This window comes from Megascapheus bottae, chromosome 20, assembly GCF_031878675.1.
Source record: "Megascapheus bottae isolate mThoBot1 chromosome 20, mThoBot2.hap1, whole genome shotgun sequence".
Taxonomy (NCBI): domain Eukaryota; kingdom Metazoa; phylum Chordata; class Mammalia; order Rodentia; family Geomyidae; genus Megascapheus; species Megascapheus bottae.
In genome coordinates this window covers 19,696,577-19,709,585 of record NC_143528.1, presented here as the reverse complement: position 1 = coordinate 19,709,585, position 13,009 = coordinate 19,696,577, and the positions used below count along the sequence as shown (strand labels likewise).

At 41.0% G+C, this 13,009-nt stretch overlaps 1 protein-coding gene across 2 annotated transcripts in view; it reads right to left on the bottom strand.

Annotated features, from left to right (window-relative positions):
* The window catches only part of Pdlim3 (PDZ and LIM domain 3), a 29,649-nt gene extending 26,724 nt beyond the window's left edge, over positions 1-2,925 (bottom strand). For both annotated transcript variants that reach the window (XM_090354108.1, XM_090354109.1), the window contains exon 1: positions 2,745-2,925. In XM_090354108.1, coding sequence (XP_090210234.1) covers positions 2,745-2,837 — 93 coding nt within the window. In that variant the 5' untranslated portion in view covers positions 2,838-2,925. The remainder of the gene's footprint in view (positions 1-2,744) is intronic.
* Positions 2,926-13,009: the final 10,084 nt, after the last annotated feature.

The window sequence follows — 13,009 nt, the reverse complement described above, 5'->3', positions numbered from 1 at the left end:
GGATGGCGATAGGAGAGGGGAAAGCTCCTCAGCCCATGAGATGACCATTACTAGAAGGATTGGGGACTATGATAGAGATTAGTGGGGCTATGGCAGCCAAAGCAACTCTGGGGAGAGAGACACATGTTAGAAGCAAAGCATGCGAAGGAAATTGAAGCAGCTCCGAACAATAGCGCTGTTGGCCATGTATGGAGAAAGAGAGAGAAAGAGAGAGAGAGAGAGAGAGAGAGAGAGAGAGAGAGAGAGAGAGAGAGAGAGAGAGAGAGAGAGAGAGAGAGAGAGACAGACACACAGAGAGACACAGAGAGAGACACAGAGAGACAGAGACAGAGAGAGACAGAGACAGAGACAGAGAGAGACAGAGACAGAGACAGAGAGAGACAGAGACAGAGACAGAGACAGAGACAGAGAGAGACAGAGAGAAGTGAAAGGGAGAGAAGGAAGATGGAGGGAAAGAAATAAAGTAAGGATGGAAGATGAAAAGCTGTAAGTGCCCTGCCAAAGATCACAAATTCAATTTTTTTTTTAAAAAAGAGAGAGATGGGCAAATCTGTACTTCAAAGATGAATGGTAAAGATACGCCAGGTAAATGGAAGCGGGGAAACAAATGTCTGGGTGTGAACTTAGGAAAAATAGGTTGGTTAAAAGATGGTAGTGAAACTATGGATGGTATAAAAGAGCTGTTTAGAAATATCTGAGCAGAAAGTGGATTTTTTTTTGGCCTACATGTGTGAACTTCAGGATACAGGATGGGAAGCAGGTTGATATTGTATACAATCCATGCAATTATTGGTAGGCTAATGACTCCTAGTTCTCACCTTCAAAAGGTGAACCTACTAGACCTTGTATAGAATTATTGTGAGACTGAAGCGAGTTAATATGACAACATATATATAACCTTATTCACCTCTAAAATAATATAAAATGATCAGATAAGTCTAATAATCACCTGGGTTGTTTTAAAGTAATACGTCTTAGGATTTTTTTTACCCCAAATAATTCTGAGTTCTCTTATAACTTCAATGCAAGTATTCTTAACTAGGTGTTCCTAAGGAATACAAGGCCAAGAGAAAGTACCTGCATTTATTTACCATAAATCCACCATATGCATGGTTTTAGGTATGTGGGGGATACAAAACATTTAAGCTTAACCTGATATCCTGGAATTAAAAATAACTGAAAAAACCAGACTCACACAAAATAATCATGTCTAGTCATGCACTGTTATTAAAACAAGTGTCAACGTTTATGGCACAAACTAGTTAAGAGTAAGAAATTCAAGACAGAATTGGCTTTTCAGATAATAATGATCACTTAACAATAGCTTCTGTAGTCTCTCTGCAGATGTAAGTTATGCCTTAAACACTGTTTATAATGTCAACAACTCAAAAATCCAAGCATAAATGATACAGTCATGTTACCTATAAAAGCAAAATATTTCTTTTACAAATTCCCTAAAAGGTGTTACTTATTTCTGTAGGATTTAATCTAAATATGATTTATTCTTTGTTATTACTCAAGAGCTTACTTCATTTAATATAAGCAAATGAAGGCAGTACTCCATAAACGAAACATATTTCTTAGCAGAGATAATGGAGACTGTTTTCTTTGGGAAATCTATAAAAGGAATCGCTTGGCCCAGATCACAGAAGCATGTTCTGCCTAGTTTACTTAAGAACGATTTGGGGGGTATGTTAAGTTTTTATGTCTGACATAAAAACATATGTCAGATGTGTTTATATGTTCTGGAAAAATGTAAAACAAAGCTTAAAATGGTCCACTGTATGCATCTGTATGTTAAGTGTTTTTAAAATATTTTACAAAGGACATTGGTTCCCTAATGTTGTAGACAAATGCAAATAGAAAAATTTAAAAGGTATGTCATTGTTAGAAATCTGTAAGTGATCAGCTTATAAAACATATGTTTATAAAATACAGCATGAACAGTAAGGGAAAAAAATCCAAATGTTACATTTGGAGAATAAAAGTACAATGCTCTAACAGTTTATGACTTTAAATTAACCTTAAAATGCTTTATACATGAGAGCTCATTGATGATTATTTCTGTTGCTTAAAAAATTCATATTAGAAAAATATCAACCATACCGAATAATGCTTTAGAATTAATTCTGGAAATTTTCTGATGGGAGAGGAAAGTTTTTACTTATTTTTTTTTTCTCCATTGGGCAGAGCTTCAGGCAACATGAAGGGAAAGTTTGACTTTGGTATCAAAGTTTTTTTTTTTTTTTAAAGAGTTATTCATCTGTGGTACTTGCCCTCGGGTAAACTACCTCAAGTTATCTTCGTTGTTTGAATTATAGATAACGATTCCTCAGCCAAGTTCCCAGCTTGGGAAAAATATTTATTCCAAATGCCTAGAAACCCAGGAGTACACATTAGCAATATTTTCCCCGTCTGAAGCGATATGAGCGGTGCCAACTTGGCCAACTCTGGAACAGCAGAGCGCTCCAGTTTACACCCAGACTTTCCCTCCCACGGGGTACCCCGTCTGTTCCTGGAGGAAGACGGGGTGCCAGGGACGCGACGACACCCCAGCCCTGTCGGTTGACTTCTCAGCCACTTGCCAGGGGCCCAGTAGCCCAGGACCCACCCGCGCACCGCCTTGCGCGCGTTCCGGGGCGCCCCGCCCGTCCAATCCCCTGATCAGAGGCGGTCGCAGCTCCCTCCCGAGGAACCCCACGGTCCTGAACTTGTAGCCACAGTGAAGAATGGGGAGCACCTACCCTGGTGATGACCAGAGGCTGGTTGAAGTCTATGCCCCCCGACAGTCTGAAGCCCCAGGGCGCGGGGCCCGGGAGCACCACGTTCTGGGGCATGGTGCCTTTTGCCGGGGGCGCTCAGCGAGGGGAGGCTCTGCACACCGTACGTGTCCCCCGACGGGACACCCCACTCAGCTCCGGCGCTGGCGGTGGGGGGGCGGCTGGGGAGCTTTATTCCTGCGGCGGTGACGTCACTGCCCGCCCCGCCCCCCCCCTCCCCGGAGAGTTCCAACTTTAGAAGTGGGAGACGCGCGGGGCCCCGGGGAGTTCACAACCCAGACGCAGCGGGCTGCCCGGCCCCAGGAGGCTTCGGGTTACAGCTCCCATCCTCGCCTCGAAGTTACACCTGTCCTGTGTCTCTTCTCCTCCCAGCTCAGCACAGCACTTTTTCTGGAAGTTGAAAAGCGATCGACCTACAGGGTGCAGGCTTTCAGTTAAAGCAAGCCCATCGTAGGTGGTCATTATTTAGCCGTTTGAGTGTGTGTGATTTTAGCTTACTGGCTGTACGGCTTGGGTGAAGTCACTTGAAGTCTTGCGTTTCCTCCTCTGTAAAATCAGTGACTACTGTACAGTGATTATTCCATAGAATTCCTGGGAGAATTATGTGAGAAACAAGCTACATCTGCATAGTACCTGGCACAGCAAAGGTGCTCAAGAAATAGCAATTATTTTTTTTTGCCATTAAAATATATGTATAGAAGTCAGAGGTTGGTGGCTTACGTCTGTAATCCTAGCTATTCAGGAGGCTGAGATTTGAAGATCATGGTTTGAAGCCAGCCTGGGTAGAAAAGTCTGTGAGACTCCTATCTCCAATAAACTACTTCAGAAAAAGCTGGAAGTGGTGCTGTGGTTCAAGCTGTAGAAGTTCAGGGACAGCACCCAGGCCTTGAGGTCAAGTCCCAGGACTGGGGAAACAAAAAACATATATATATATATATATTTATATACATGTATATACAGATAGAGAGATATCTCTGTATGAATCTGTGATTTCCGTTTCTATTTGTGTACTTTTAAATAAATTCAAGTGTGTGTGCGTGTGTGTGTGTACTGAGCTTGGACTCAGGGCCTTCTGCTCTTGCTTGGCTTTTTCAAGGCTGGTGCTCTACCAGTTGAGTCACACATTCACTTCAGACTTTTTGCTGGTTAGTTGATGTAAGAGTATCACAGACATTTTTTTTTTAAAACGGGTTGGTTTCACACAAGAATCTTCAGATTTCAGCCTCATGAGTATGTAGGATTACAGACGTGAGCCATCAGTGGGACATGTAGATGTATTCAAAATATACATTTAAATAATTTTGAGTGAAGCAATTGTCACCTTTCTTACATTGGATCTCTCGACCTGTGGGAGGTGATGCAACAGTAACCTAGGAGTTGAAACTGCTGTGTGTGGAGGCTATAGCCACAGTGAGAATGCCCAGGCAGTGTGAATAAAAAGGACTTGGAGAGCCCGGCATGGGAGGAAATCCTTGAGAAAAGGGAAAAGACAGATACCATTGAGTGCCTGGGGATCACGACTGCTTCACATCTGTGGTCATAGTTCATCCTCAGGAGTCCTTCATATTGCTGCTAGAATTAGTCTCATTTTTAAAAATTGCTCAGAAGGTGAACAATGTGTAAAAGATCATATAGCTACCAAATAGTAGAGAACTGATTTCCAAAATCCAGGTCTGCCCGGAATCTAGCATGTGCTGGTGGAAGGAGGAAAGGTCAGGAGAGTCTCCAAATAGTGTCCTTGTGTCCTCTCAGAGTGCAAGCATGTATTTCTGGTGCTATGAGTCAGGATGCTGTGATTCCCAAGGAGGGGGGCAAGGATGAGAGAAGGCTTTGAAAACCCAGGAAGGAAGTTTAGAATACATGCCCAATAGGACAGAGCCATATTGGACCAGAGGAGAGCAGTGTGTATGGATGCATTTTAAAGTCTGATAGAGAAAAGAGAAGGTGGATTCAGGAAGCTGTAAACAAAGGGACCTGTCTGGGGAAATGTAAATCAAGGAACCAGGATGGGCACTTAGTTGCATGCTGTGATGGCTTGTAACGGTGTCAGGGAATTACTGAGGTGTTCTTTCCAGTTTCAGACAAGTTCCAATGCAGAGAATAGTCTGCCATATTCTTGTTTATTTCATCTGTTTGGATTGACTCTATTATTGAAAAACACATTTCTCCTGTCAGTCATTGGTTGGCTATGTCTGCCCTGGTAAACACACAGACACACAGACACACACACACAGACACACACACACACACAGACACACACACACACACACACACACACACACACACACACACACACATCCAGCCCATTTAGGAACAACAACAACAAAAACCCAGGCAAGTTATTTGACAAAAACCCAGGCAAGTTATTTGACATTGCATAATTGTCCTATCAATTGTTCTAAAATGAACAAACTGGGTCTCTAGTTGGTTAAATGATTCTTTTAGTTCACCCTTTTGCTGGTCATTTTAGCATTTAGATTTAGACAATATTCATAGAACCTCAATATAACTTCAATATACTTGTTAGGTTCTTAAGAGTTATAGAAAGCAAGGAAGTCTGGGGCACAAAACGAACAGTGTGCCCTATCCTAAGTTCCCAGAGCACACTGGGAAGGTGCTCAGAGAAGACTGCCTGGGAGGACAGGAGAGCTGATGTTTTTAGGGACTGGCGAGGGGCACAAACATTGGCTGAGTCCTGTGGAGTCCTGAGATTCCTGCTTTGGTTTGGGTACTGCTCTCAAAGAGATTGTTTTACCCTGTGATTCATTCATTTCTTTCCTAACTCCTCACCACCTCCATTTCCCGTTTTTTTTTTGGTGGTAATGGGTTTGAATTCAAGGTCTTGACCTTGATAGGTAGGTACTCTACTATTTGCGCTACATTCTGACTTTTTTTGCTTTAGTTATTTTTCAGGTAGTATCTTCTGATTTTGTCCAGAACTACTCTAAGACTATCATGCCCCTGTCTGCACTTATCATGTAGCTAGGATTATAGATATAATTGAGATTCTCGGAGATAAATATTTGAGATGATGGATATGGATTTGATCACTCCATATTACAAACATATATTATAATGTCTTATGGCACTCTATATGAATGACTACTATATGTTAATTATAAGTAATTTAAGAAATGTTAAAAATAGGCACAAGAATAACTGGCATCTACATGGTTGTAAATTATGTACCAGATACCCAGAACTGTGCCTGGCACATACAAATACCTAGAAACACTTGCTGTTATTTTATTAGTGATAGAAGTAATTGGATGTATAAATTGGATATACTTATTTAGACCAGGGATTGAATCAATATTTTGAAGTTATAGCAGAACCTGTGGCTATGGGTGTGAGATAGTTAAAAAAACACACAAACAGTGCCTACATAAGAGATGGCAATGTCTTGAAGTTGCATAGGTGTTTGACTCTTAAGTTACTAATAAAATGAGCTGAAAGAGACTGTGATTTCTGAGGAAAGGCCAGAAAAGATGAAGTAGCTGATGTCTTATTCATGGTAATACTCATGCCTAAAGCTCTAAGTTGTCTTGCTGTGGGGAAACCAAGGCTGCATGGAGCGTTGTGTGTTGGAACTACATGGTCATGGAATTCATGGAGTTGATAATTCCAGGCAAGGCATTAAATCTGATTAGATTCCTTTTAGATAAGAATTCCCTCCCCTCCCCTTCCTCCTTCTCCTTCCTCTTTCTCCTCCTTCTCCTCCTTTTTCTTCCACCAGTCCTGCTATAAAAGCTCCCACCCTCATGACCTCATCTAAACCTAATTACTTTCCAAAGTTTCCTATTTCAGAATACTGTCATATTGGGTTTTAAGGTTTGACAATATGAATTTCAGAGCATGCAAACATCCATTCCATTAAAAGTTCCACCTTGTGTTCATCTCTAGTTTCTGCGTACTGTTTAGCTCAGGCACTGCGAGATAAACATGAATCCTTCCCTCTGTACACTTGCCAGATTCTTGGCCCACAACATCCTGAGCATATTAAAATGGTTAAGTCAAAGTTCAACGAAATAAATGCCAGGAAGCAGGTACTTGAAAGGGGTGGTTCAGGGTCAAGGGGAAAGCAGTAGATAAATGAAGAAGAGAGGGAGAACACAGAGAAGAATTCAATGTATATCCTACAAAATTAACAAAAGTGAGCAAAAGTGCGAGTAGGGGAGGTATGGCTGAGGATATTGAAAGGGATAACATTGATTAAGATGCATTGTTTTCGTAAACAAAGCTGCTTTGAATAGCTACTTAAAGTTGCCGGTGGCTCATATCAATTATTCTAGCTACTTGGGAGGTTGAGTTCTGAGGCTCATGGTTCAAAACCAATCTGGTCAGAAGTGTGCATGAGACTCTTATCTCCAATTAACCTCCCCAAACCTAAAAGTGGCTCTGTGGCTCAAGTAGCAGGGGCCTTGTCTTGAGTAAAACACCTCAGAGATAGGGCCCAAGCTCTGAGTTTAATCCCTAGCCCTCCTGCCTCCCTCCAACCAAGAAAGGCTTGTTTCAAGTTTCTTGGTACTAAGGTAATTTGTTACCCACTCGTAGCAATAAAGGTATTGAATGACGTTGCTCAAGGAGATTAGAGATGGCAAGCAAGAAGAACAGATGCTCAAATCCTCATTAAATCCTGAGGAGCAGTGGAAAGCACAGCTTTAAAGGGCAGGAAAATGAGTATTTAAGATTATTTTTCTCTTATATAAGTTTAATGGAAACCATGTTAAGTGTTGACATGGAGGACAAGTAAGGAGGAAAGTTCAAGGAGAGAAGGCAAATATTGCCTAGAAGTAAACATTACAGGGTTTGACAGTTGGGAAGTTACTAGAGTTCTAAGACCCCTGTCAACAGAGTGAAGAAGACAGACTGCCACGATTTGAAAACTAGAGGTGTGCAGGTGGATATAAAAAAATCCTTTCGGGGGGTGGGAGGGGAGAGTAATGGGGACCAAAACATGTGAAAGGGTATCAATGAATGTGAATTAATGCACCTTCTATCTGGAAAATATCATGTTACCCTTTTATTAATTACAATAAAAAATATTAAAAAAATCCTTTCAAGGAATTGTGACAGGCCTACCATGGTCAAGATGATAGAATGTGGAGGAGAAAGAACTTTTTTATTTTAAGATGGAAAAGGCTTGGTGAAATTTTCTGAAATCAAAGAAAAGAGGATGTTGAGGAAACAGAGAAACAAAGACTGAAGTGAGGCCTGGGGTTCTCATGAGAGGAGCACATGCGGATGTATAGGTGTCAAAGGGGTCCTTTTTGGTCTGAGAATGTTGGAAGTCCACACAATTGAGAAATGTTCACAGCATAAGAGTAGAATAGTCTTATTCTCAGATTCACTTTAAATTCTGCCTGCCTGAAATAGGCAGGGAATTTTTCTCTTGAGAGGGTCAAGTGTTTGCGATGGCCGCCCCAACCAAACCCCACCATGTTTTTTAACTTTTAAGTTTTTGCTTGAGGTGGGGCTTGAACTCTGGGTCTGAGCGCTGTACCTGATCTCTTCTGAAGCTCAAGGTTACTGCTCTATCATTTGAGCTACTGATCTGCTTCCAGTTTTCTGGTAGTTAATTGGAGATAGGAGTTTCATGGAGTTCTGTCCCCAGGCTGGCTTTGAACCGAGATCCTCAGATCTTAGCCTCCCGAGTAGCTAGGATTACAGGAGTAAGTCTCCGGTGCCTGGCTCCACCATGTTTTTGAGTTCATAGAGTACCAACATATTGAAAGATAGTCTCTCTGTAGGTCAGAAACTTGTACTGGCATTTTACTACTTTTCAGGGAGAGCCAGCTTCAGCTGATGAAAGGCTCTTGTAGCATTTGATCTATGCATGGACTAGGCATTGTTCAGTTTTGATCTTTTCATTATACAACAGTCATTGGAGACATGGGCAGAAGGGTTCTGATTTTTTCTCTATAGTTGTTTTCCATCCAGTCATTAAAAATATTTCTTCTTTTACCTTCCTTTTTCCCTTCTTCTGCTGTTTATCCTATCTTTCCCTCTCTTTATTCCTTCTCTACCTTCTTTCTGCCTATCTTTAAGGGAAGAATATTTGCTCAATTTTAAATTTCCCTCAACCAGATCAGTTTTTTTGTGTACAGTAAAGTAGTTTAGGTGCTTATTAGAAATACTAATTTCTGGACTGTATACGCAAGAGATTTGAATTTAGTTTCTAGAGCCAAACTCATTGTAGGCGGTCTGCAGACCACACATTATGCAAAAATAATATCTATTAGCACATATGATTATAATTTCTTATACTGTCCCTTCTTTTTGGTGTTTTTTTTTTTCTGTATAACATCCTACTGTCTCTCTTACTCATTTTCTGGGAAGATTTAATCAAGCATCTGCATCTACATCAAACTTTTTCTTCACTTAAAATTTATAGCTCAGGCCATCAAAATAAAAATCTCATACCACGTAAGGACTCTACCACTGTGCTATATTCTCAGCCATTAACATTTATATATAGTATCTGTGACTTGGTTTTAAGCTTAATTTTATTTTCATTTAAGCTGAATACTTGGGTTTGGGGGCTAAACAACTCCCCCCTTAAAAAAAAACAAAAAGGAGGCACATATTCCTACAGGAATTAATTTCTTAAGGGCTAATTTTTGCGTTCAAAATCAGATAGTAGTTTCTCATTTAGGGAAGGAGCCATCTTTCTTTGGAGTCTACCACAAATGCTATTCCTGTATTGGGCACTGAGTTAATGGTCAATGATTAGGTAGATACAGATTTTAGTTCTGAGACTGTTGGACACAGAAGCTGATTCTCGGTTTTTGATTTTTTTCCTTCAATGACAGTCTTATCAAGAAGCATATCTTTGTTGAGAATTGTCATTATGACCACTGCTTGTAATTTCATCTCCCATATATTTTCACATATTTTTAGGCCCGATGGAGCCAACAACTTATCCAACCAAGAGCCTGGCAGCCAGCCAGTGCTCCCAAGCCCTTCCATACATTGTGTCTGACTTCCTCTTTGGTCAGAGCTCATGTGATTTTCATCCTTTGGAGGATCTGGGCCCTTGTTAAATCTCTTGTGGGGAATTAGCCATGCTGAATTCTATATTTTGTGTCTGCCCTCCCGGCTAGCAGGAGATTCTTGTTTTATTCCCACTCCTTGAGATGATGTGAAGGTTCAGCTCAGGTTCATTTGGTATTCCTCTCTGAAATGCCATTGAGTTTTCCCAATGTGTGTTCTGAATGAACTAATAACAATCACGAGAATCATTAGTATGCTGGGAAACATGAGGCATGGTGGTATAAGAAGAAAATGGGAGCCTGACTGCAGAGTTGTAAAGGAAGGTAGTGTGTGTGTGTGTGTGTGTGTGTGTGTGTGTGAGAGAGAGAGAGAGAGAGAGAGAGAGAGAGAGAGAGAGAGAGAGAGAGAGAGAGAGAAGAGTTGTCCTTCCATTTAAGCTCTGAGGAATTTTCATCTTTATTAAATTTCAAGCCAAGTGAGGGAAGTTGCTTCCTACCACAGTTTAAGAAATATGGGCAGTTTAAGAAAGATGTTTCTTTGTATACTAATTACTAATTTCTGGTCCAATGCAAGTGATCTTGATTAGAAGAGCTACCATGAAGTACTAGGATGAGGACTGAACATGTTCACTGGTTCAAATTTTTAAAATGATTCTACAAAATAACTATGGTTACCCCCAGAGTATAGAGACTGTGAGAAGGTGAGGATTTTTGGCAGGTGTTAGAGCTGGCTTCCAGCCTTGCTCTGCTTCTTTCTTCCCCTTATCCATGGTGCCTGTTAACAATGCACACATGCTAGGTTTATTGACCTGAGAGTTCTTCTAACAACAATGGTTGTTATTAGTGCCCTTGCACTAACCAATTAGTGCGATGGTTTGAATCCAGGAAAATCCAACAGATTCATTCATATTCAAGTTTTCTTCCCTCCAGGGATCAGGGTAGGCTAGGAAACATTGTGGAGAAGGAGGACTCTGCTGAAAGCAGAAGTTGCTCACACTCAGCTCAGACGTTCTTATTGTTATCAGGATCCTAGAAATGCCTAGAAAATCAAAAGGGCATTTCATTTTCTGTTGAATAGTGTTCTCCTTTCTATAGGGTTCACTGGACTCTTGATATCCTTTTCTGTGCTTTTAGCAGTCTTAGGGAGAGATCAGAAGAGCAGAAGTGTATATTTATCATTGCATGTGAACCTATTCTCTAGTAACAAAGACCATGTGTTGTGGAGCTTTTCTATTTGGAGTCAGTTTATCATTGCTATAAAATCCTTTCAAATGAGAACGCAGTAGATAGAAGCCCTGGGGAACTGTACAGGGAGTGCTGGGTTTGGATGGCTAGATGCCTGGTCTTGGTTTAGTCACTCAGAAGATTTGAAGTGAAACACTCGTGTTAGCATTTAATGTATCCCAGACTCCCTGAGTCTTCCCACCTGGTTCACCATTGAGCTCCATGGCTGCAAATAAAATGTGTGTGTTCTCTACTAGACATGTCATTTAAGTCAGAGAAAATTGGGCTCCATACATAACTATTTTAGTGGTATCTAGGTTCATAATTTAAAAAATGCTCTTTGGGCAATAGTGAAAAAATGGGAATAATAAACAATGATTACTTTGTTTAGTTCATGTTTAAATTATTCTCATTCTATGATAAATTAATAATTTCAGGAGACTCTTCTTAAAAGGAAGACACATTCTGGAGTACAGGAAAATGAATACTTCTGCAGTTTTCACTCTTACTTCTTGGTGATAATGAACAGGAAAATACACATTTTATTATTTTGTATCCTGCTTGTAGTTAGAGGAAGTCTTCCTCCTGCAGAAAACCACCCAAACCATCTGCTCATCACTGAGTTTTAGATCTTGATGGGATATTCAGGATAAAAGTTAAAGCCAGACTCATTGAAAGCTATGGGATTTGGGTATGCAGTTAAAATGTCCAGCCTTTGGATCCTGGAATACCAGGATATTGCAGATTTTCTCTGACATATATATTGGATGTTTCTGAGTTGTTGGAAAGATACATTCTATAATTGCCTCTTAAATACTAACCATTCCCAGACTCGAATATGCTTTGCAATCTCACTGGAAGTTTCGGCAAAATCTACAGATGCCTTCCCAATCAAACCTGTACTCCCTTCCTTCCCCTCCTTTCTCTTCTGACTTCCTTTCCTTCTTTCAGCCCTCCTTCCCTGTTTTTTTTCTTTCTTTCTCTTCTCCCTGGATGCTAGCTTGATCACATTAGACTTTTCTCCCAAGGAAACTTAGGTTTTCCAAAATCCAAATCTTTTGCTCCCTCCCTTCTACTGTCTGTTTTGTCAAAGACAAGTCCCATCATCTGTACTGGAGGCTCAGAAAATATTCGTTTCAGTTCTCTGGAGAATTTGCCAGAGTGGGGTGATTTAAACAGAGATCTTTGCTTTAGGGAACAGTCATGCAGTCTGGGGAAACAGAAGATATGGAGTTGGTGTTTTGAGAATGTATTGACTATTTGGATGCAGTGTGTGGATGCAGTTCAGAGATTGGAGGAGAGGGAGAAGAGGAAGACCAGGCCAATGGGGTTAGACCTTGAAAGTACAGCAAAGGTCTTTCTCTCTTTCTCTCTCTCTGTTTCTCTGTCTGTCTGTCTGTCTGTCTGTCTGTCTCTCTCTCTCTCTCTCTGTGTCTGTCTGTCTGCCTCTTGTCTCTCTCTCTTCTTCTCCCTCTGTCTTTTTATTTATTTTATTTTATTTTTTTCCCCAGTCCTGGGCTTGAGCTCAGGGCCTGAGCACTGTCCTTGGACTTTCTCAAGGCTAGAGCTCTACCACTTGAGCCTCAGCACCACTTCTAGCTTTTTTCTATGTATGTGGTACGGAGGAATTAAACCCAGGTCTTCATGCATGCTTGGCAAGCACTCTACCACTAGGCCAAACTCCTGGCCCCTTCCTCTTTTTATTTAAGCTGGAGAATGAAATGACTAGATTTTATTTTTTAAGGTAGTTCTGAAATAATGTGGATTTTCAGGATGTGGAGAGACTGGGAGCTCATGTATTGCAGGTGAGAATACAGCCTGCTGCAGTTGCTGTGGTGAAGAGCTGGGCAGGTCTTCAGCAAGAGACACGTGACCTCACAGCACAATACACAGCAGCAGTTCACTTTTAGTTATAGACCCAGCATCATTCAACGCAGGTGTTCCAGCAAGGATGTGTCTAAAGATGCTCACAGCAGCTCTGTTTAAAACAGACAAAGCACAGAAATGATCCTA